Here is a 26,680-nt window from a genome sequence, read left to right on the forward strand (position 1 = left end):
AGTTGTGTCTGATTCTTTCCCAGCACCCGAGTTTTTTCCCATGAGTCAGTTCTTTGCATCAGGTGGCCAAAGTATTGGAGTTTCAGTTTCAGCATCAGTCCTTTCAATGAATATTCAGGACTGATCTCCTTTAGGATGGACTGGTTGGATCTCCTTGCTTCATTCTCAAGCCTTTTCAACCAATAAATAAGTTTTTAAAAGCTCCAGAATATCTTTTAGGGTTCCCCACCTTTCTATTCCTATTGCTACTCCACTTGTTCAAGCCTCTACTATAATTTTGGGTGGATTATTGCGCTGGCCTTTCCCAGTGTGGATCCTTTATTATACACACTAACTATCCTTTAAACTCCAGACAGATTATGTCTCCTGGTCAGAAACTTTCAGTAACTCTTTTTCTACACACTAGGTTTGTTAGTCTGGCACTTAAAATTCTCCATGTTTTGGTTCTACAATTCCTTTTTCATCTTTCATCTTTCCTTTTCTCGTTTACCAGATGTCTTCCAGCCAGATTGTATTAGTTAGTATTTCTTGTGGTTACCAAATCCATTCTTCTGCTTAAGCTTTTCCTTCTGCCTTTTTTTCCTTCTGCTTTTTGTTTTTTTGCAAAGAACACCCATATTCTTTCACAAAGAACTGCACATTGTAATGGTAGTATCCCTCATGCCCACCCTACCCCAAGTCACTGCCAGGACACGCTCTATGAACATAAGCAGAATACCTAGATTCAGAGGTGGCAGCTCTACCGCACGGTGCGTGGCCCAGGGCAATGATCATCATGTTTAAGAAAGATTCAAGATCATTTAAGAAAGACGCTGACATGTGGTGGATATCCAGAGAAAGGAGCTAGAATTATTAGAGGTTTACAATATTGACCTATCTTTCCACTCAACACATATTTAAAAGCATGTACCATACAGCAGGTACTGCTTATAAAACTTAAGACTGCCCTCAGTAGGCTTATGTTCTAATGTTCATGGGGTTAGCTACGGCAACTAATACTACCTATAGTACACATGGAGAAATGGACACATGGTACTATATACAACACACAATGGAGAAAAATTAAGCAGGGGGAAAGACAGTGGTGAGGAGGTGTCATTTCAGAGGGAGCTCAGGGGAACAGTTCCTTCATGAAGTGATAGTTGAGCAGGAACTGAAGGATGTTAGTGAGAAATGTGGTTGTCTGGGGGACGTTTCCAGGTGGACGATATGGTAAGCAGAAAGCCTTGGGATGGAAGCACGCCCAGTGTGTGAATAACACAGATGAACACGGATGTGGGTGGCAAGCTGTAGTAATGGGGACTTTAGATCACTTAGGACTTTTAACTTGGGGGTTTTGGTTACAGAGCAGATAAAGGGAAGCCAATTAGCTGGCTATTATATTTCACATGAAAGATCATGGTGGCCTTGGCTAGTGTCAGAGAAGAGATGAAAAATGGCTGAATTCTGAACATGTTTTTGGTAAAGTTGCCAAGATTTGCTGACAGACTGGAAGTGGGTTGTTAGAGAGGAATTAGTAATTAGTTAAAGAATCAGAAGGAATGGATCTGCCATGATTAAATAAGAGGATTTGGGAGAATTGAAGTGGAAAAGGGGAAAAGATACACTTCGTACATAGAAGAACTAGGAAGAGACAGTTTTAAGAGGCAGGGAGGAAGGCAGTAGGGAAGAGTTCTGTAAAGAATAGATCCAGCTCAAAATGGATAGGATGTCATTGTAAATAACCAATGGGCTTCAGGTATGTCTGCTTCATATGAGAATATACAGGGAACCATGGGAGCTGATTTATAAGGATTCCTCTAACTCAAGATTCTAAACATATTCATATACATACCTGCTTTCTCTTTCCTTCATCAATATCATATAAGAAAACAAAGGGAATTCTCTGGTAGGCCAGTGGTTAGGACGTGGCTCTCTCAATGCTGAGAGCCCAGTTTCAATCCCTAATCAGGGAACTTAGATCCCACCAGCTGAGTGGCACGACCAAAAAGGAAAAAAAAAAAAGAATTATTTAAATTCATACCTGACAACCTACCTAATTAGAAAGTTCCAGAACAGGGGCCTTTTGCTTTATTCCAATGCTGAGGACATAGTAGGCACTCTATAGGTGAATAAACAAACAAATGAAAATTTATAATTTCAAGGGTTTTGATAGATGGCCAAAATGTCCCTTAAATATGTAGTACTAATTCATATTCCATTCACCAAGAGTATGATAGGACTTATTTCCCCAGAATGTTGTCAATACTGGTAGTTGTTTTTAACTACTGATAATGCAAGAGGTGATAATCAGCATTTCATAGTTTTTACTTGTACTTTTCATAACTAGTGATGTCCAGTACTTTTCATGCTCCATTAGCCATCAATATTTTTATTCTTGTGAACTGCATTATACTGTATTTCGCCCATTTTTCAATGGTCTTTTTTTTTTTTTTAATCAACTGAAATGAGCTCCTCAACTATTGGACATGAAAACTGTTGTATGTTGCATTTTTATCTTCTGCCATAAAAAATTAAATCTTTATTTGTTGCTTTAAGTTAAATCATTTTGCAAACCATAATTAATTTCATAAAGTCAATATATAATGAATTACTGATTATGTGTAAGGCAATGTACTAAGTATTACATAGTGGGTACCAAATAAAAGCCCCCAAAACATCCCATTTTTAGGGATATTACAATGATGAAATGGTGTTCAACATGCTTATAAGGTAGTAAGTGCAGTAACTGCTGTAAGCGTGGTAAGTTCGCTGTGTTCTTATGAGAGTATCTCCTCCTTCTGAGATTCAGGTAATCTTTAAGATAAAAAAAGAATTAGGCAGATAAGTAAGACTTGAAGGGGCTGAGGTGTAAGAAACAGAAAACAAACACAATGCAAGTTCAGGGAATAGCGAATAATCTAGTGTAGACTGAACAATTTTGAAGGAAAAGAGTTATTTGTAAAACTAAACCTGCTGTACTGTTTTCTGAATATTTTCCTTTCATTATGTGGTCTGTAGCTGAATTCCCTTATGCCTTAGTAAGGCATATTGCACTAAGGATATTATAATCCTTGGAAAATGAAGCAGAAGCTGCACAAAAGATGGTTTTCATTATTATACCCCTGAACCCTGCACTTTCCCACTGTGGGTTGCTCACAACTAAACTGGTTGTGTAATCTAAAGCAAGTGTAATCCAATGCTATGTGATCTAAGCTTGGTCTGCACTTCTCTTTTCTAATCTTATCAGAATAGATAATATTAAGTCCCTTCAGGGTTAAAACTCCCCCACAACCCCCAACGCCTCAAAAAAATATCCAAAAAACAAAAAACTGGTTATTCCAGAAACTACTCCACCTTCTTTTGATTCCAGATAAACATTCTTACGCTTACCTTACGCCCTCACTACGGAGAGCTCACGGTGCAGTCCTCGGCACAGGCAGCTTCACAAGGAAAGCGAAGCGCCGTGAGGCCGTGTGCTGTGTGCTCAGCTGTCTACCTGTGTCCCAATCCTTGCGACCCCCACTGCAGCCCAGCAGGCTCCCTGGTCCACGGTATTCTCCAGGCAAGACCTCTGGAGCGAGTTGTCATTCCCCTCTCCAGGGGACCTTCCTGAACCCGAGTCTCAGCATCTCCTGCATTGGCAGGGCTCTTTACCACTACCTGGGAAGCCCCATATTCCAACACTACGTACACTGTAATCTCTGTACAGTAAGATAAAGCATGACATTACTGACACTCACTTTCTCATAAATATGAAAAACTTAAAATGTAACCTGCAGATTCAGGTCCCCCCCAACACCCCAAGCTCATGTCAATCAAGAGTTCAAACAACTGCAAAAATATTTTTGTAAATTGCAGTCTAGGTTCTGATAAGCAAATAACTTAGGGGATCTAGGCTTACAAGTAAGTGTTGCAAATATAGTTTGAAAAACTTGTAAAGCCCTATTTTTAAAGGTTGTGAGGGAAGAAAACAAAGTACATATTTAGCTAACCTCAGATTTAATAAATTAATTGATTATTCAGATCAAAAAAGAATAAGTTGATGACAGAATTCAAACTCAAGTAGTTTTGACTGTTGACAGTCTATCATTCTGAAACCTTAGCAGCAAACATAATATACACACAGGTTAAACACATTCTCGCTGTCTGTTAAATATAAATGCATACAGATAAATATATTTACATCCTTCAGTAAGCTCTAAAAGCATAAAACCAGACAACAGATCTTCATCATATTCAACTTATTTGATCTGAAAATAATATACTTTCCAACTTTCAACACATACGCTGATTTCTTACCTCACCTTACAAAATAAATTTACACAATTCAACCTATATTATTTCAGGGCTGAATACTCGTTGCATTAATTTATTAAACAGAGACATCATTAATAAGGGGGCTTAGAAATTTGTTCTCAAGTAGAAAATGAGAACTGAACATGATTTCATCACCTTAAACTGAATTGTTCCTTGGCATTCCCTAACGATAATGTATGGCAGATCATTAACCATAAAGTACATTCTGGGACTCAAAGGACATAAGTGTAGCTCAAAAATTCTTTGACAAAATCATACAATTCTCATTACCTTTGAAAATAAACACTTAGATTTCTTGCACACACCTTAGATCCTGTTTGAACATTCCATTCAATTTATTAGAATGTGTTATAGAAAATGCTGCATCACAAATATAATACAGAATGAAGAAAAAAGTTAAATCTTATTAAAGCAATTATCAGTTTAATAGCATCAGTAAAAAAAAAAACTAGTACTTTTACTCATGGCATAAAATCTAGCTATTTTCCAACCATTCTTTGAGCATTTTCAAGTTGGAAAATACATTATAAAAAACTGAAAGATGCTGCCAAACTTACTCACTGAGTGTTTTTGACACTAGAGATTAATACCACAGTTATAACCACTGGGACTCAAGAATCGTTAAATGATAGGATTGAAAGAGTTGAAAGACTCATTTGTCTAGAATTTGTAAAATCACTTCTGTTTCCCAATAAAACACACCAAAACCACAGATCCTCTCTAAAGCAGTATTCCAGCGTGTCAACACACGTGCTATCTTGGCTAGATGTTTGCTAGAAATCAGCAGGGAATAGCTATTATCTTCCGCTGAAGACGGAGAACAGAACTGCTCAACTCTTTCTGGCAGCTGGGCTGCCCTCTACTGACTGTCTAAGGTAATAAAGCCAGCAGGTCAATGCAAATCTGTTTCACAAGATAACACTGCTGACAGAAATGTAAATGAGAAAAGGCCTATCACAGCCACAAACGAATTGAACTCCCCTGAATATGCCCCCAAAGAATCTTTTAGTAAATTGACTTTTGCGGAGGGGGGGCGGGGGAAATCAGTAGAGTGCTAATTCTTCAAGTAAACAATTTCAGTTATTTTGAGTAGTACAAAAGCAGCTTTATATCATCTTAGTCTCCTTTTCTTTTTTTTAAATTAATTAATTTTTTTTATTAGTCTCCTTTTCAATACCTTGAAGATACCTCTGAAGAAATAACTGTAGTAATGGGTATATACTAATGTCAATCTTTTATGATGATTTGTGTATTAATACAAATCACATTTTTAAAGTCCATCCATTCTGTGGATATTTTAAAGAATAAACATGAGTCATAGTAGATACATGCTGAACAGATTACATCCACAAGTCTCTTGCGATCAAAACTTTTCAGAGCGGTTTCCTTTGTGATGATTCCTTTTAAGTTAGCAAGATCTTTTCCTCTATAGTTCACCCCCATGCTTGAGATTTGCAGTAATGCAGGACCAGTTTACCATCACTGCCAAAACACTACAGAAAGGAAAAAAAAAGGCAATAAATTAAACTCAATTTTTGTTATCTTTAGATGAAACTAAGAAAGAATTGTTATGTGTATCATAAATATCCTTGCACATGTATCTATAAAGGCTATTTCCTTCAACAGATGCAAGCTGCTATTGGACAAATACTAGTAATCATAAATGTTAAAGATGCTAAATCATTCTTACATAGTCTCCTTTTCAATTTCTTGGAGGGAGATCTGGATTACTGACTATATAAACAACGTAGAGGACACTCCCTGTAGGTAAAAAAGGAGATCTCACTTTCTGGTCATATTTCAGTCATCTTCTATTTGTATTATTCATTCCTTAATTCTTCAGTCACTGTGTCATTTATTGAGATACACTATATTCAAGGTGTTAAGAGACACAACAAAGTAATCTTTTTTGATAGACAATTATGAATGGCTTATCATCTCTTAAATGATGTGAATTAATGATCCCACTATACACAGATGAGCATATTCTATGAAGAAAATAAAGCAGGAATGTTTTACCTCATAGAGGGTCCCAACTTCCTGGTCTGGGGAGGGGGCAAAGGACTGATTCACGTAAATAAACTGCAAGAAAGAACATTTATGGTGATTCATTTTTAAAGGTATTCAGATTAATCTGCATTTTTCTGGTTCCCAGTCAGCTACCTCAAATTCTTTGTTTTCAGAAGTGAACAAAGTGTCCCTAAACTCCTTCTTTCTAATTCTCATAGATTAGTAATTAATAAGATCTTTCAGAACAATCTGTTTTCCCTCTGGAGGAGTAACAGAATTTTTGTTTCCAGTTTTTTGTAAGTAAGAAACTTTTGTTTTCACCAATAGCTTTTAAAGACTTATTCAAGAAATTACATTTGTAAAACATACCAAAATTCTCATTTATTCATAATTAAAGACAGAGTTTCTCTTAACAAAGTTTTACACACACAGCCCCAAATCAAAACATCTAATTATGTGCTGCGTACCAATTGTGTCTGATTCTTTGGGACCCCATGGACTGTAGCCTGCCAGGTTCCCCTGCCCATGAAATTTTTCAGGCAAGAATACTGGAGTGTGTTGCCATTTTCTACTCCAAGGGATCTTCTCGATCCAGGGAGTGAACCTGCATATTTTGTATCTCCGGCATTGGTAGGTGGATTCCTAACCATTGCATCAGTTAAAGTAACTTGCGGCCAAATGACACAGAAAAAAATGTAACAAAATTGAAACCTAACATCCTTATAATCTTGGTGTTCCTTAAAGGATTCATTGTTAAATGTTTCAGTCTAGTCTGTTTCCACTAAAACATTTTAGTACTTAGAAAAATTCCTTAAGATGCTGAAGCAAAAGATCATAGTGTCTAGGTGACCTTTCATAGTTTCCTTTTTAGAAAACAAAACACTGAAGGTTAACACAGTCAATTTTCCTTTGTCTATATTAAATTCTAAGACTAAAATTTCCTGGGTTTCACATATGAGCATATTCTATGAAGAAATATGAAAGAAATATGCTCATAGTATATAGCTTTAGAGAAAATTTGTGGTTTGTTTATTGGGAAACAATTTATTTTACAAATTCTATATAAATGAGTCATCTCTTTTCAATCCTATCATTTAATGATAGCTTGAATCCCAGTGGTTATAACTGTGGCATTAATCTTTTAGTCCTTAAATATACATATATTCACACACACATAGTTGGTTACTAGATACTATTTGGGATGCCAGCTAGAACAAGAATAAGTATCATATACATTTCTCCCTCAGACAATAGAGAGTGATAACAGTACTTCTTAAGTAAGGGAGAGAGGGCTTCCTGGGTAGCTCAGCTAGTAAAGAATCTGGAGCAATGAGACCCTGGCTTGATTCCTGGGTGGGCAAGATCCCCAGGAGAAGGGAGAGGCTACCCACGCCAGTATTCTCGGGCTTCCCTGGTGGCTCAGATGGTAAAGAATCCACACGCAATGGGTTTGGTCTCTGGGCTGGGAAGACCCCCTGGAGGAGGGCACGGCAGCCCACTCCAGTATTCTGGCCTGGAGACTCCCCACGGACACAGGAACCCGGTGGGCTACAGTCCTGGGTTTGCAAAGAGTCAGACTCGACTGAGAGACCAAGCACAAGGAAGAGGAGGGGTCCTACTGAGATCCAGGTTTGAACTCTGGCTCTAAATCCAAGTAACTTTTTTCAAACTGTGTGCTTGCTTGTAAATATGGAAAACAACAGGACCTATACTTCTTGAAACTGCTGGGAACAATAAAATGAGATTGTACACATCAAGTATAAGTGCCTGGTATATGTATTCAATAGATTTATAAGTTATACTATTTAACTATTTAAAATAACTCATGTATAAATATCAATTCATTATTAAGACTGAATAAGGCTCTAACATAATTTCAGAAATCAGTGTGCATTTTAATGTGAATTTCCTATGATAGAGACATAATAATTTGTGTTTAGTTCCTGACAGTTCAACTATGAGTGAACCCAGATTTTATTATTTTTTGGTACACTTTAAAATAGAGAAAGGACTCTGGATGACAATTTAGTTTATTTCAGCAGACAAACCCTGAGTGTCTATTATGTGCTAGGAAATGCACAAGGTGTGGAACAAAAATGAGGATTGTGATTCCTACCTTCAATAAGCAAGCATACTCAGATAAGAATATAGTTGGGAAAGATGCACTGAGAAGGGGTGTAGCACAAAGATGTGGCATTAGTTTAGCCTAGCCGCTTGGTTAGGAAAGACTTTCTGGAAGAAAAAAGTTGAGGACTAAATATGGACTTTACTAGGTGAAGAGAGTAATAATTAGGACTCTGTAGGCAAAAGCGACAAAAGATGTTTTGAATGTCGAACGGACAATACAGCAGACACAGTAGAGAACTGTAAGAAACCCGTGTAACTCTGTCGCAGGAGTTAGCAACTGAAAGTTGACTTTAATATAAAAAATCAATTAAGCTAGTTTATATGGGATATCCATGGAGATAAAAATTTCAAAATACAATCTTTAACTAAATGCCAGAACATGGGAGGATAAAATTTTAAAGACTAATGATTTGCTTTTAAATCACCAGTATTCACATAAATGTCTCTTTAGTCGTCTTGGTTGTTATAACCTCTCGACTAGATTACGTAGAAAGGGTTCATGGGAACAGCATACTCTTGAGTTCTTGCACACTGCTAATAGTTGCTGCCTTAAAAGCCAGTTTTGTATTAATAGTATAAAAAATCCATTATCTCACACTTTCTTTGTATCTCTGCTAGCTAAATTTGGAGGTAACCTAATATCCTAAGCCATGACCTTTTCTCCTTAGATGACCAAAGGATTTTTCTTTTTATTTCACGTCCAGTAATCTTACTAGAATGTGTCTTGGTGATGGTTGCACTGGGTTGGTATTCTCAGGATCTTGGTAAGTTTTTTCAGTATGTAGTTTCAAATCTGTTTAGAAGCAATTTCTCTTGAATTATAGTTCCAAGTATTTGTCTTGTTCCTTTGCTTTGGTTTTCTTCTTCGGGGACTCCTGTTATCTATGTTTACTCTCCTGTGTTCATACTCAATATTGACTGTCGTCTCATTCTTTTCTTCACTGTGGTGCACAGAACTCTCTAGTTGTGGTACGCAAGCTCAGCTGTTCCATCACACAGGCTTAGCTGCTCCATGGCATGTAGGACCCAGGTCCCCAACCAGGGGTCTAACCCGTGTTCCCTGCACTGCAAGGCAGATTCTTAACTGCTGGACCACCCAGGAAGTCCCTCAAATTCTTTCAACATTTCATTCCACCTCTCCTCAAGACACATCCCAGAGCCTGAGTGACCAAACACTCCAGGCTGAAGTTCTTTAAGTTAAAAAAAATTTTTTAATACAATTCTTAAGGGTTACTTTCTATTTACAATTATTATGAAATAGAGGCTATGTTCCCTGTGTTGTACAATACACCCTTCATCCTATCTTGCATCCAACAGTCTTTACATCCCACTTCTCCAGCCCTATATTACACCCTACTCCCACCACTGGAAACCATTAGTTTGTTCTCTGTATCTGTTGAGTCTGCTTCTTTTTTGTTATATTCACTAGTTTTTTTTTATTTTTTGGTTTCCATGAATAGGTGATATCATACAGTATTTGTCTTTCTCTGACTTATTTCATGTAGCATAATGCCCTTCAAGTCCATCCATGTTGCTGCAAATAGCAAATTTTCTTTCGTTTTAATGGCTCAGTAGCATTCCATTCAGTTATTTATAAAGCTTCCTTAGACAACAATTCGGAGAAAGCAATGGCAACCCACTCCAGTATTCTTGCCTGGAAAATCCCATGGACGGAGGAGCTTGGTAGGCTGCAGTCTATGGGGTCGCTAAGAGTCGGACACGACTGAGCGGCTTCACTTTCACTTTTCACTTTCATGCACTGGAGAAGGAAATGGCAACCCACACCTGGAGTCGCACAGAGTTGGACACAACTGAAGCGACTTAGAAGCAGCATACAACAATTGTGCCTTCTTTCATTTTCTTTGGGATGGTTTTGTTTGCTGCCTCCTATATAATATTATGGACCTCTGTCCATAGTTCTTCAGGCACTGTTTACTAGATCTAATCCCTTGAATTGATTAATTACTTCCACTGTACATTCACATGTGATTTAAGTCATACCTGGCTGGCCTACTGGTTTTCCCTGCTTTCGTTAGGTTAAGCCTGAATTTTGCTAGAAGCTGATGATCTGAGCTACAGTCACTTCAGGTTTTCTTTTTGCTACTATATACACCTTTTCCATCTTTGACAAGGACTGATGCTGAAGCTCTAAAACTTTGGCCAACTGATGTGAACAGCTGACTCATCAGGCCCTGACGCTGGTAAAGAGTGAAGGCAGAAGCAGAAGAGGACAACAGACGATGAGATGGTTGGATGGCATCACTGATGCAATGGACATGAACTTGGGCAAACTCAGGGAAATGGTAAGGAACAGAGAAACCTGGCGTGTTGCAGTCCATGGGGTTGTGAATAGTCAGACACAACTTGGCGACTGAACAAGTATTTCACTGTGTTATGTGTGTGTATACACATCTTCTGTCCACTTACTATTGATAGGTTGCTTGCATATCTTGGCAGCACATCTGCTAATATGACACAGATCCTGTAGTTGTTGGGAATTTCTACCAGGTTGAATCTTAGGGTTCACGAGAATACTGTCATCCGAGTCTTACGTATACTGAATACGGGGATTTGGTTTTACTTTCTAGTTGACTGTTTTAGTGGGAATTCATGCCTTCTGACACTAATGCTATCTTCCCAGAATCCCCAGCATTACTTTTTCTTTTGACATTTATTTTGCAAAAATGATGTAGGGTCCAGATGGTGACTGCAGCCATGAAATTAAAAGACATTTGCTCCTTTGAAGAAAAGCTATGACAAACCTAGACAGCATATTAAAAAAGCAAAACAAACAAAAAAAAAGCAAGACATCACATTGCCAACAAAGGTACATATAGTCAAAGCTATAGTTTTTCCAGTAGCCATGAATCGATGTGAGAGTTGGACCATAAAGAAGGCTGAGAGTCAAAGGATTTGATGCTTTCAACAAACTGTGGTGCTGAAGAAGACTCTTGAGAGTCCCTGGATGGCAAGGAGATCAAACCAGTCAGTCCTAAAGGAAATCAGTCCTGAATATTCACTTGGACGACTGATGCTGAAGCTGATGCTCCAATATTTTGGCCAGTTGATGTGAACAGCTGACTTACTGGAGAAGACCCTGATGCTGGGAAAGACTGAGGGCAGCAGAAGGGGGCGACAGAGGATGAGATGGTTGGACAGTGTCACTGACTCAGTGGACATGCGTTTGAGCAAGCTCCAGCGGACAGTGAGGGACAGGGAAGCCTGGCGCCCTGCAGTCCACGGGGTCGCAGACAAGAGACAGCAGCATTGAACGAGAACAGCCCCCTGAGAAGACGCGAGTTCCAGCTTAACCTAGAAAGGGGGTAAAAGGCGGCTTTTATGCTTTCATTTCCTAAAAGGGAAGAGAGAGTCATTTTAACTACAGAAGTTTAAAATTGGACCATACGAAATTACTGGGACTTTTTTTGGTCAAAACGATTCATGGATGAAAAGTTTACATGGTTCAATCAAATACATGTTGACATCAACCAAGTCCTTTCAGATTACTGAATATAGGCAATATAAACTGTCAAAATTCTAACATTAACATAGAACAAAGCACTATTTCATTTTTTCTTCTATCTAGAAATTTCTAAAGGTAATGCTTTAATTACTTGGTTCTCCTCTAGTTACCTATCTCTCCAACTCTTCATGCTCTACCCTTAGTAATCTCTTAAGTGTATGTCCTTATCCCCCTAACTATTCCATTTAGACTTGGCCTCCAGGCAAGGCCCTTTGTTCCTCAGGTTTTAGCTACCATATGCAAATGGACGACACTATAATCTTCTTGCCCATCTCTGAAATTTAAATAAATTCTTTATGGCACCCTTTAGAAAACATTTTCTTACTCCAAGTGATCACAAATGGAGATGTTCACCTGTAAAACTCAAAAATCTCCAACACTTTCCCCTCGCAACCTCCTCTGGAGGAATCCCTGGCTTTATGCTATCCTTATCTCAAGTAACTTGTAGTGATTAATCTATCTTGCACTTAACTTTCGTACTCGTGACAATGACACTTCCGTGAAAACCAATTACCACCAAAATCTTAGATCAGAGTAGTTTCTTCTTCTTTGACAAAAACAGATAAATTCCAACAAACCTCACTTAATAATCACGTCATTCATTTTGCCAGTTCTCACTCCTGTGTTCACAGGCAACTATGTCCGTCCCCAATCCGTATACATACTTGTATTCAAAAAATACTTAATGATTCTTCAATTACCTATCCACTTATACATTATGTGTTAACACGGACCAAGACTGTGATCTGAAGATAAAGGCATTTTATATATTAATACATGTGACAAAAAGTCAAATCCATGTAGACATTTAAGTTTCTGTGATCAAATACCAAATTCAAAACCAGTGGCATTTAAAATGTTAATGCTAACAATCTGGCATGAAACGCTTAACATGTACCACAGTATGAAATGAGCACAGCTGACCCTCAGAAACAAGGGGGTTGGGAGGCCTACCCTCTGAGCAGTCAAAAACCTACATATACAAGGCAGATTCAACCAACAGTTGGTCGTGTAGTGGTACACTATGTATTTGAAAAAAATCCACGTGTACGTGGATTTCTGCAGTTCAAAGTCCTGTTGTTCAAGGGCCATGTATAAGCGGATTTCTGCAGTTCAAACTCATGAAGAAAGAACGGTACATCTCTTAGTTCTTCCATAGCACATGGCAAAGGTATACTGCTTACCTTGAGAAGAATGCGAAGGACGCAATATTGAAACCAGAACAAAGAAAACTCCAAAACTTTCTGTACCAATATTCTAGGATAGATCTTTCTGCATGGGCATTCAGTGACTTTTTGAGGAAAATCAATACAGTAGGCTAACAAAACTCATTTCATTTCAGGGTTCACCAGAGAATCCTTCAATAAAGCACAGAAATTCCACTAACAAAAGAAATAAAAGGACATTACTAAAGTAACATATGTGGCTCCATATGTATTTCTATATAAAAGTTATTCATTGTCACCTAGGAACTATAGTTCCCCCTCTGAATCCATGGGCTCTGAATGCTCCCTCAGATTCACCCAGTTGTGATGAAAAACATTTGGAGAAAAAAATTCCAGAAAGTTCCAAGAAGCAAAACTTTAATTTGTTGGGTACTGGCAACTATTTACATAGTATAAGGTATCATAAGGGATCTAAAAGTGATTCAAAGTATATGGGAGAATATGCACAGATTATATGCAAATATGCCATTTTATATAAGGAACCTGAGCATCTACAGAAGATGGTCCTGGAGTCAATCCCCCCCGCCCCCCCAGATACTGAGAGATGAATGCTCTATGAATTTCTGTAGGGAAATGACCACCACTGGTTCATACCAACTGTTCTGAAGCCACAAGTTTAAGGAACTTTTTGATGAAGTCAATGAGTCCTTGGATGGTTCGGGTTCGCTCTACAGCCCATTTCTTTGTTTTCATTATAGGAGTGTCTCCCACCGCCTTTAGCAGAATGTCAACTGTAAAGAAGAAAAAAAATACAGCTGACCCTGGTCAAAACAGGAACTCAGAGCATCAATGTCCATACAGTCGAAAATCCACCTATAACTTATGCATCCACAGATTCAACCTACAATGGATTATCTATTATTCTGGTAGGTATTTACTGAAAACAATCCATGTATAAGTAGACTTGTTACTCAGATGCCAAGTCGTCTGACTCTTTGCAACTCCATGTACCCACTAGACTCCATGGGATTTTCCAGGCAAGAACACTATAGTGGGTTGCCATTTCCTTAACCAGAGATCTTTCCGACCCAGGGATCAAACCAGCATCTCCTGCATCAGCAGGCAGATTCTTCACCACTGAGTCACATGTGAAGATATAAGTAGACCTGCTTAGTTCACTCATGTTGTTCAATGGTCAACTATACTGACAAGTACACTGAAACACCTAAAGAGAACGCGATATAAAAGGTTTTAGAAAGCTTAAATCTTCAACCAATACACACTTTATGTATTTATGATCCTGGAGGCATGCCTGAGATTAAAAACACAAGATATGAAAAGATTCATTTAGAAGAATTTCACTTTCGTTGAAACATCTAGTTTTAACTAAAAAAAGGTAAATCTAGATTTCCAACAAAGATATTTAGAGGGGATTGGTTAAATAAAAGATATTATACTCTCTGATAGAATTCATATACTATAGTAAAGATAAAAGAACATACTCTGAGCTCCCTGAGTTCAAAATCTTGGCTCTGCCACTTGCCAGGTATATATACATGTATCTAGGTGAGCCCTTCAACCTCACCACACTACAGTTTCTCCACTTGTAAAATGAGGATAACAGCAGAAACCTGGTAAGACTGTTATAAAGATTAAATGATTATGTATAGAGTGTTTATTTAGAACAGTATCATATAACTCACTCATTAAACCACAAGATAATTAAGCTGCCATTAAAGATAAGTATTATAAAAGCATATTTAATAGTATAAAAGTTATCAAAAAGTAATTACATATAAAACAGCATAATTATGTATAAAACTGCATATGATTTCAATTTCATTAAAACCATCACGGGCACATATTCATGTAAGTGTATAATATGCTCCAAAATAGTATTCCCTAGTAGGAGTATTATAGGTGATTATTACTTGATTTTACTTGTGCTTTATGTAATTATCAAGTTTTCTACAATAAACTTTTTAATGAAGGAAAACACTAAAAATTATTAAAAATACATCAACTAGGGCCAAAAAAGTTTCAAAGAAATCAAATGTTTCAGTAATTCAAAAACAAAGATGCAAATAGAAAGACTATGAATTTGTCTCCAGAAATTACTTCACTTAACAAAAAAATTAGTAGAAGTTTAACAATGAGGCAGAAGAATGGATTAGTTCTGATAAAATAGTGGAAATCACTGCTGCCAAACAGAAAAAAGAATGAAAAGCAATGAGGATCGTTTAAGAGACTTCTGGGACAACATTAAAGGTGTAATATTTACATTATACCCTAGAAGGGGAAGGAAGAGACAGAGAGAGAGAAAGAGAGAGAGAGAGAACGTGCCTGAGAAAATATCTAAAGAGATAATAGCTGAAAATTTCCCTAACCTAGGGAAGCAAACAGTCACCAAAGTCTAGGAAGTGAAGAAAGCTCCATATAGGATTACTTCACAGAGAAATATACAACATATTGTAATCAAAGTGACGAAAACTGAAGATAAACAGAAAATACTTGTACGTATAAAACATACACGGGAACTTCCATAAGGCTACTGGCTGTTTTTTTAACAAAAACTCTTCAGGTCAGAAGGGAGCGACATGATATACTCACAGTGATGACAGAGAAAAACTTACAACCAAGAACACACTACCCAGCAAGGCTCTCATTCAGTTTTGATGAGGAAATAAAAAACTTTAAAGATTTAAAAAAAAAGCTGGAAGAACTCAGTACCACCAGCGTTACAACAAATGCTAAAGAAACTTTTATAGGTGGAAAAGAAAAGGCCCCAACTAGAAATAAGAAAACTATGACACAGAAAAGCTCACTGGTGAAGGCAAACATGCAGTAAAGGCAGGAAGTCATTTGTAGACCAAGCTAGCAGGGAACTTTAAAGACAAAAACAGTAAAATCATCTGTATTCATAACAGGCAGTTTAAAGGATACATAAAACAAATCAGATGTAAAATATAGAATTAAAACAGTAACTATGAAAGGAGGAAAGTATAGCTGCAAAGTATCTAAAGTGCATTTAAAATTAAGAGATCAGCAACTTAAAAAGTACACATACATACTGGCTCCTCCATAAACACCTCATGGTAACTGCAAAACAGAAATCTATTAACAGACATTCAAACAAAAAAGAAAAAGGAATCCAAACTTAACACCAAAGATACTCATCAAATCACAAGAGAATGAAAGAAGGCAAACAAAAAGACCTACAAAGATGAACCCAAAATAATGATCAAAATGGCAGTAGGAACACAGATATCAGTCATTACTTTAAGAGAAAATAGACTAAATGCTCCAACCAAAAAAGACTGGCTAAATGGATACGAAACCAAAATCTGTATAGTTGCTGCCTACCAGGGAAACCCTTCAGACCTAAACATACATATAAACAGAAAGTGTGGGGAATGGAAACAGGTATTCCACACAAATGGAAATCAAATGAAAGCCACAGTTGCAACAGTTGTTTCAGACAACATACACTTTAAATAAAGACTGTTACAAGAGACAAAGAAAGACATAATAATGAAAGGATCAATCCAAGAAGATATAACAATTGTAAATATATATGCACCCAACAGAGAAACACCTCAACATATAAGGCAAATGTTAACATATATAACAGGAGTAAATGACAGTAACACAATAGTTGGAAACTTTTAACACTCCACTTACATCCATGGACAGATTATTCAGACAGAAAAATCAATAAGGAAACGTAAGTCTTAAATGACACATTAGACTAGATCGACTCAACTGATATTTATATACAGTGTTCCATCCAAAAGCAGCAGAACACACATTCTTCTCAAATGCACGCGGAACATTCTCTAGGACAGATCACATGCTGTGCCACAAAACCAGCTTTGGTAAATTGAAGAAAACTGAATTCATATCAAGAATCTTTTCTGACCACAACAATACAAGGCTAGAAATCAACTACTGGGAAAAAACCTGCAAAAACACAAACACAGGGAAGCTAAACAATCAATGCATCACTGAGGAATCCAAAGAGGAAACAAAAAATACCTAGAGACAAATGATCCGAAAGCCATGAAACACAGCAAAAGCAGTTCTAAAAGGAAAGTTGACAGTGATATAGATTTCCTTTGGGAAGAAGAAAAATCTCAAACCACCTTACATCTAAAGCAACTAGAGAAAGAACAACAAACAAAATCCAAAGTTAGTAGGAGGAAAAAAAAAAAAAAAAGATCAGAGCAGAATCAGTGAAATAAAGACAAAGATCACAGAAACTGAAAGCTGGTTGGTTCTTTGAAAAGATAAACAAACTTGATAAACCTTTAGTCAGACTCATCAAGGAAAAAACCAAGAGGGCCCACATCAACAAAATCAGAAATGAAAAAGAAGTTACAACAGACACCACAGAAATACAAAGGATCATAAGAGACTACTCTGAGCAACTATATGCCAATAAAATGGACAACTGAGAAGAAATGGACAAATTTTAAGAAAGGTACAATCTTCCAAGACTGAACCAGGAAGAAATAGAAAATATGAACAGATCAATTACCTGTTTATTCAGTACTAAAACTGAATCAGAAATTTGAAAACTGCCAATAAACTAAACTCCAGGACCAGGTGGCTTCACAGGTGAATTCTACCAAATATTTACAAGATTTAATGCTTATTCTTCTGAAACTATTCCCAAAAGTCGCAGAGGAAAGAACACTCACTAACTCATTCAATAAGGTCACCCTGTTGGAAAACCAGAAAAAGGTATCACAAAAAAAGAAAATTACAAGTCAGTATCAGTGACAGACATAGATGCAAACATCCTCAACGAAATACTAGCAAACTGATTCCAACAATACATCAAAAGGACCACACACCCTGATCAAGTGGGTTTTATCCCAGCGGTGTGATGAGTTTTCAACATCTACAAATCAATCAGTGATACTAAACTAATAAAGCTCATCAATAAATTCCCTTAAGTTGCTGGATACAAAATTAGTGTACAGTAATCTGTTGCATTTCCATTGACTAACAACAAAATATCAGAAAGAGAAATTAGGGAAACAACCTCACTTACCATTGCATGAAAAACAATCAAATAAAGAGGCAAAAAAATCCCTTTATTCCAAAAACTGTAAGACATCGATGAAAGAAACCAAAGACAAACAAAAGAATGATAATGATATACTGTGTTCTTGGATTGGATGAATCAGTATAGATAAAATGACTACACTACCCAAGACAATCTACAGATTCAATCCAATTCCCATCAAATTACCAATGGCATTTTTCACAGAACTAAAACAAGCATTTTAACAACCGTGAGAAAGACCAGAGCTGGAGGAACCACAGTCCTTGCCTCTGGACTGTACTACATGCGACAGTCACCAAAGCAATACAGGACTGACACCAAAACACACACAGATCAATGAGAAACCACACTCAAGGTCAAGTAATGTGCTACAGAGGAGACAAGATACCATGAAAAGACAGTTTCTTCAGTAAGTGCTGCTGGGAAACTGGACAGCTACATGTGAAAGAATGAAATCAGAACATCCACTACCACCACATACACAAATAAACTCAAAATACATTAAAGACCTAAAATATAAGACTGGATATTATAAAATTCCTAGGGGAAAACACAGGCAGAACACTCTGACATAAAACGAAACATTTTCTGGATCTGTCTCTTACTGGAAATAACAGCAAATGTAAGCAAACAGGACCTAATTAAAAGTTAAAGCTTCGGCACAGTGAAAGAGACCATCAACAAAACAAAAAGACAACCTATGGAGTGGGAGAAAATATCTACAAATAATGTAATAGACAAAGGATTAATTTCCAAACTATATAAAGAGCTCTTACAACTTAGTATTAAAGAAAACCAAACAGCCCAATTAGAAAATGGGCAGAAGCCCTAAACAGATGTTTCTCCAAAGAAGACACAGATGGTCAAAAGGCATTTGAAAAGATGCTCAATACTGCTGATTAGACAAACGCAAATCAAAGCTACCATGAAGTCACGGCAGTCAGAATGGTCACGGCAGTCAGAATGGCCATTTAGAAGTCTACAAGTAATACATGCTGGAGAGGGTGTGGAGAAAAAGGAACCCTCTTATACTGTTGGTGGGAATGTAACTGACAGACATTATGGAGACCAGTACAGAGGTTCCTTAAAAACTAGAGTTACCATAAAACCCTGCAATCCCACTCCTGCGCATATACCTGGAGAAAACCAAAACACACCCAAATGTTCATAGCAGCACTACTTAAAATAGCCAAGCTATGGAAGAAACCTAAGTATTCGTCAACAGATAAACGGGAAAAAAGATGTGGGGTATCACTCGACGAAAAAATAGACAAAATAATGCCACTTGCAGCAACATGGATGGATCTAGAGATCATATTAAGTCAGAAAGAGAAAGATAATTATCCTATGATACAACTTACATGTGGAATCTAAAAAAATGACACGAATGAACTTACTTACAAAATAGAGAGTCACAAACAGAAAAAAAACAAATTTATAGTTACCAAAGGGGAGAGGTGAAAAAGGAAATGACTACCCACTCCAGTGTTCTTGCCTAGAGGATCCCAGGGACAGAGAAGCCTGGTGGGCTGCTGTCTATGGGGTCGCACAGAGTCAGACACGACTGAAGCAACTTAGCAGCAGCAGCAGCAGCAAAGGGGAGAGGAATATATTAGGAATTTGGGATTAATATATACTACTAGATATAAAACAGGTGAACAGGACTTGCTTTATAGCACAGGGAACTATACTCAATTATCTTGCGATAATGTACAATGGAAAAGAATTTAAGACAAAGAATCTATACATGTATGTACAGCTGAATCGGGGCTTCCCACGTGGCGCAGAAGTAAAGAATCCACATGAGACAAGAGACTTGGGTTTGATTCGTGGGTTAGGAAGATCTCCTGGAGTAGGAAGTAGCAACCCACTCCAGTATTCTCACCTGGAAAATCTCATGGACAGAGGAGCCTGGTGGTTACAGGGTTACAGAGTTGGAAATGATTGAGCAATACACACACATGTAGCTGAATCACTTTGCTGGACACTTGAAAGTAACACAACGCTGTAAATTAACTATGCGCATGCTTGCTGGGTTGATTCAGTCATAGGTGACCCTCTGCAACCCTACACACTGTAGCCCTCCAGTCTCCTCTGTCCATGGGATTCTCCAGGCAAGAGTACTGGAGTGGGTTGCCAAACCCTCCTCCAGGGGATCTTCCTGACCCAGGGAGAGAACCTGAGTCTCTTAAGTCTCCTGCATTGGCAGGCAGGTTCTTTATCCAGAGTACCACCTGAGAAGCCCAAATTAACCATACATCAATTTAAAAAAAATTAAAAATTAAATCAAAAGAAAGACTGAAAGCAGAAGAGTTCTGCTGCCCCCTAAAGTCAAGTGTATTCTACTACATCCTTCTTGCCCCATTCCTTGGTATTAAAAATTGTGTCACTATGAGGTTACTGAGATTAATTTATTCAAGTTTATCCCTGGAATGAAGCTATCTGAAACTCATAATGCACTGTTTCCCTTTCTACTAAAGTTTACCTTCATAGAACCGTTCAACTTCAGTTTCTTGTGTTACTGGTTGGGGCATAGGTTTGGATTACCGTGATATTGAATGGTTTGCCTTGGAAACAAACAGAGATCATTCTGTCATTTTTGAGACTGCATCTAAGTACTGCATTTCGGACTCTTTTGTTAACCATGATGGCTACTCCATTTCTTCTAAGGGATTCCTGCCCACAGTAGTAGATATAATGGCCATCTGAGTTAAATTCACCCATTCCAGTCCATTTTGGTTCGCTGATTCCTAGAATGTTGACATTCACTCTTGCCATTTCCTGTTTGACCACTTACAATTTGCCCTGATTCATGGACCTAACATTCCAGGTTCCTATGCAATATTGCTCTTTACAGCATCAGACCTTGCGTCTATCACCAGTCACATCCACAACTGGGTACTGTTTTTGCTTTGGCTCCATCCCTTATATTCTTTCTGGAGTTATTTCTCCACTGATCTCCAGTAGCATATTGGGCACCTACCGACCTGGGGAGTTCCTCTTTCAGTATCCTATCATTTTGCCTTTTCACACTGTTTATGGGGTTCTCAAGGCAAGAATACTAAAGTGGTTTGCCATTCCCTTCTCCAGTGGACCACATTCTGTCAGACCTCTCCACCATGACCCGTCTGTCTTGGGTGGACCCACACAGCATGGCTTAGTTTCATTGAGTTAGACAACGCTGTGGTCTTGTGATCAGATTGGCTAGTTTTCTGTGATTATGGTTTTAGTGTGTTTGCCCTCTGATGCCCTCTCACAACACCTACCGTCTTACTTGGGTTTCTCTTACCTTGGACGAGGGGTATCTCCTCATGACTGCTCCAGCAAAGCGCAGACACTGCTCCTACCTTGGACAAGGGGCATCCCCATTCAATATCACGGTAATCCAAGTCTATGCCCCAACCAGTAACACTGAAGAAGCTGAAGTTAAACAGTTCTATGAAGACCTACAAGACCTTCTAGAACTAACATCCAAAAAAGCTGTCCTTTTTGTCACAGGGGACTGTAATGCAAAAGTAGGAAGTCAACTAACACCTGGAGTAACAGGTAAATTTGGCCTTGGAGTATGGAATGAAGCAAGGCAAAGGCTAATAGAGTTTTGCCAAGAGAATGCACTGGTCATAGCAAACACCCTCTTCCAACAACACAAGAGAAGACTCTATATATGGACATCACCAGATGGTCAATACTGAAATCAGATTGATTATATTCTTTGCAGCCAAAGAGGGAGAAGCTCTATACACTCAGCAAAAACAAAACCGGGAGCTGACTGTGGCTCAGATCATGAACTCCTTATTGCCAAATTCAGACTGAAATTGAAGAAAGTAGGGAAATCCACTAGACCGTTCAGGTAAGATCTAAATCAAATCCCTTATGACTATACAGTGGAACTGAGAAATAGATTTAAGGGACTAGATCTGATAGACAGGGTGCCTGATGAACTACGGACGGAGGTTCGTGACACTGTACGGGAGACAGGGTTCAAGGACATCCCCATGGAAAAGAAATGCAAAAAGGCAAAATGGTTGTCTGAGGAGGCCTTACAAATAGCTGTGAAAAGAAGAGAAGTGAAAAGCAAAGGAGAAAAGCAAAGATATTCCCATTTGAACGCAGAGTTCCAAAGAATAGCAAGGAGAGGTAAGAAAGCCTTCTTCAGCGATCAATGCAAAGAAATAGAGGAAAACAACAGAATGGGAAAGACTAGAGATCTCGTCAAGAAAATTAGAGATACCAAGGAAACATTTCATGCAAAGATGGGCTCAATAAAGGACAGAAATGATCAGGACCTAACAGAAGCAGAGGATACTAAGAAGAGATGGCAAGAATACACAGAAAAACTACAAAAAAGGTCTTCATGACCCAGATAATCATGATGGTGTGATTATTCACCTAAAGCCAGACATCCTGCAATGTGAAGTCAAGTGGGCCTTAGGAAGCATCACTACAAACAAAGCTCGCGGAGGTGAAGGCATTCCAGTTGAGCTATTTCAAATCCTGAAAGATGATGCTGTGAAAGTGCTGCACTCAATATGCCAACAAATTTAGAAAACTCAGCAGTGGCCAGAGGACTGGAAAAGGTCCGTTTTCATTCCAATCCCTAAGAAAGGCAATCCCAAGGAATGCTCAAACTACTGCACAATAGCACTTATCTCACACGCTAGTAAAGTAATGCTCAAAATTCTCCAAGCCAGGCTTCAGCAATACGTGAATCGTGAACTTCCAGTTGTTCAAGCTGGTTTTAGAAAAGGCAGAGGAACCAGAGATCAAATTGCCAACATCCTCTGGATCATCGAAAAAGCAAGAGAGTTCCAGAAAAACATCTATTTCTGCTTTATTGACTATGCCAAAGCCTTTGACTGTGTGGATCACAATAAACTGTGGAAAATTCTGAAAGAGAAAGGAATACCAGACCACCTGACCTGCCTCCTGAGAAACCTATATGCAGGTCAGGAAGCAACAGTTAGAACTGGACATGGAACAACAGACTGGTTCCAAATAGGAAAAGGAGTACGTCAAGGCTGTATGTTGCCACCCTGCTTACTTAACTTATATGCAGAGTACATCATGAGAAATGCTGGGCTGGAGGAAGCACAAGCTGGAATCAGGATTGCTGGGAGAAATATCAATAACCTCAGATATGCAGATGACACCACCCTTATGGCAGAAAGTGAAGAGGAACTAAAAAGCCTCTTGATGAAAGTGAAGGAGGAGAGTGAAAAAGTTGGCTTAAAGCTCAACATTCAGAAAACTAAGATCATGGCATCTGGTCCCATCACTTCATGGCAAATAGATGAGGAAACAGTGGAAACAGTGTCAGATTTTATTTTTTTGGGCTCCAAAATCACTACAGATGGTGACTGCAGCCATGAAATTAAAAGACGCTTACTCCTTGGAAGGAAAGTTATGACCAACCTAGATAGCATATTATAAAGCAGAGACACTACTGTCTAGTCAAGGCTATGGTTTTTTCAGTGGTCATGTATGGATGTGAGAGTTGGACTGTGAAGAAACCTGAGCACCGAAGAACTGATGCTTTTGAACTGTGGTGTTGGGGAAGACTCTTGAGAGTCCCTTGGACTGCAAGGAGATCCAACCAGTCCATCCTCAAGGAGATCAGTCCTGGGTGTTCATAGGAAGGACTGATGCTGAAACTCCAGTACTTTGGCCACCTCATGCAAAGAGTTGACTCATTGGAAATGACCCTGATGCTGGGAGGGATTGGGGACAGGAGAAGAAGGAGACAACAGAGGATAAGATGGCTGGATGGCATCATGGACTCAATGGACATGAGTTTGAGTAAACTCCAGGAGTTGGCCATGGACAGGGAGGCCTGGTGTGCTGCAATTCATGGGGTCGCAGAGTCGGACAGGACTGAACTGAACTGAAAGTTTATTTTACTTCTTCCACTTGGTAATTCTAATCTCAGTTATCCAAGGAAAAAACGATAAATTAAGAGATAACTAAGGGATTTTGGTTAACTAATCTTCCATACTGCCTTGTCCCTGTTCCCTAAATTCCCTGGGGCTATCAGTCAACTGCAAGTGCGCATTCCAAGAATGTGAAGCAGAAAATAGTGAGCTGTATTACTGAAGAAGGCAAGGGCAAGAAGCTAGAGAGGAAAAATATTTATAATTAAAGCTATACATTTAAAAAAAAATTATAAAATGTAATTTGCCTGTAGTTCTCAACCATAGCTACACATTAAGACTCAACTGGGAGAACATTTACAAGAATACAGATGCCTACATCAATTAAATCAGAATCTTCTGGAAGTAGGGCCTTTGTACTGGTAGTTTATAAGCTCCCTCAGATGATCCTAAAGGGCCGCAAGAACTAACAACCTGGGTCTGCTTCAATAAGCTGTAGATTAAACCAAATGTGGAATATATGAAATATTTAAGCTTTTCTCTGTCAAAAAAGGTCCTCAAAAAAGGATGACACTTTCAGGGTAGAAATTCAATAGCTAGAAAGTAAGTGTGACATCAGAGAAGCTAACTGAAATATTCACAGGAGCCAGAAGATGAAAATTTGATTTTTAAAGAATGGTTAAAAAATCATAAATTGAGCAGACCCAAGAAAACAGACCATATCTAGGTTGTGAGCAGTTATTTTTTAGCCACAGTGCTCACAGCGGATCTCCAGGGTCAAGTACATAGTAAACTGTTGACTATGACTGCTAGATATTAAGACAAACCCTTTCAAAGTCTGTTTCGGCTTACAGTAAATTGGAAGGGGAAAAAAGGGAACAACAGTACTATATATAAAGCAGATAACTAATAGGAACCTACTGTAGAGCATGCTACTCAATACTCTGTAATCACCAACGGGGAAATGAATCTTAAAGAGTGGATATATATATATATAACTGATTCACTTCACTGTACAGCTGAAACCAACACAACGACTCCAAAAAAATAAGATCTGTAAAACTCAAGGGATTCATCTGAAGGACGATTTTAGTGGTTATCTACAGAAATAATTACAGGGTTTTGTTCCTCTACTGGTGCATCAGCTGGAAATCAAAGAAAAGACTTCTCTCAAATGTAGAGTTAGTCTGACTTGAAAGAGGGCCACTGCTGGGACAGACAATTACACTCCACAGCAGCAGAAAATGAAGCTGGATGAAAGGCCAAGAGATCAGTAAGCACAAAATGCCATACCTACACTTTAACACTCAGGACAGAAAATGATTTCCTGCTTTCCTCATAGGCAACTCTACATAGAGAGCTCCACTTAGGAATTTCTGCATTTTTCAAAGGAATTTCTGTATTTTACAAGGGCGAACTAATTCTCAAGCAATAAAGTGTTGAGGACAGCCAGTTCAAGCAACGAAATGATTTGTAACGAATGTAATTCCTTACAAAGATTCTAAAATGGTGTTGCCTTTTTTTGTTTTTTAAAGGCGATGCTAATGTTTTCGGTTTTCCCTTAGCAGTGCTCAAAACCCGTTTTTTGGTCCAAGATGAGCTCTCACCAATTTGGAATAAAAAAAATCGGTGACCTAGTTGGAAGGTGTGGATTCTACTTCAGATCTGCTACCGACTATCCTTACCACCTAGATATGGCTGGATGGCATCACCGACACAACGGACATGAGTTTGAGCAAACTCCGGGAGATGGTGAAGACTGGAGTACTGCAGTCCAGGGGTCACCAGAATCCGAAACGACTGAGCGACTGAACAACGACAATCCGTATCAGCTAAAGTCACTATTCAAACAATTAGATCTCGCATTAAGTTCTCAGAGCTACCAAGATCCCACAGTGCTCCCACCCTCACAGAGCTCGCAGTCTGGCTATTTCAAATGAAGGTGAGAGTACACGGTTTTAAAACCCAGCGCCACATCGCGAAGGCGCCTGTAGGGATAGCTCTTCTTTCGAGGCACTCAACTTAAACGTCTTGAAAGCCTAAAAGTAAACTTCCTTTCTCCTGACTTGTCAAGAACCTCGTCTGGAACCGGCCCTACCCTAAATTTTGCTTATTAGCCGCCATCCCTTTTCGAACACAACCTCAGCCTCCCGCCTCTGCCCAGAGACAGTGCTCTGAAAATTACTTTTTTTCTTGGTGTCACCGACAGGTTCCTCTGTTCCCGGAGAGACTGCAGCCGAAGAAGGGGGCTCCGGAGTGGCTGTTTCTGGGGAGACCTCCGTAGGCCCTTCAGCTTCGGGAGCAGTTGCGGAAGGCAGCTGCAGCGCAGACTCCTGCTCCTCAGCCATCTTGCTTGGAGGGAAGGGAGGGCGGAAGCGGTGGCTCAGCGCGTGCGGTGGGCGGGCCTTGCGCCGAAGAGCATCTAGAGAGGCGCCGGGGTAGGGGCGGGGGAGAACCCGACCCAACCCTGACTCGGAACCGCAGGTTGGTCCCCAGACCGCTGACAGAACAACTACTATTTCACTCCAGCAAGCTTCCGGAAAAGCTTCCTGAAGGCGACGTCTCCGTCAGCCGCCGAGTGCGCAGGCGCCCCTAAACTCCGCGCCCCGGCCCTGGA

At 38.9% G+C, this 26,680-nt stretch overlaps 1 protein-coding gene across 1 annotated transcript; it reads right to left on the reverse strand.

The window, feature by feature from the left end:
- Window positions 1-4,610: 4,610 nt before the first annotated feature.
- Window positions 4,611-26,664, reverse strand: ATG12 (autophagy related 12). Its single transcript, XM_065942065.1, has 4 exons — window positions 26,249-26,664; window positions 13,780-13,916; window positions 6,319-6,381; window positions 4,611-5,792 (listed from the first exon to the last, which is right to left on the reverse strand). Exons 1-4 carry the CDS (start codon window positions 26,409-26,411, stop codon window positions 5,733-5,735), a joined length of 423 nt encoding a protein of 140 aa, XP_065798137.1. The 5' UTR covers window positions 26,412-26,664; the 3' UTR covers window positions 4,611-5,732.
- Window positions 26,665-26,680: the final 16 nt, after the last annotated feature.

This window comes from Muntiacus reevesi, chromosome 7 (genome assembly GCF_963930625.1).
Source record: "Muntiacus reevesi chromosome 7, mMunRee1.1, whole genome shotgun sequence".
Lineage (NCBI taxonomy): Eukaryota > Metazoa > Chordata > Mammalia > Artiodactyla > Cervidae > Muntiacus > Muntiacus reevesi.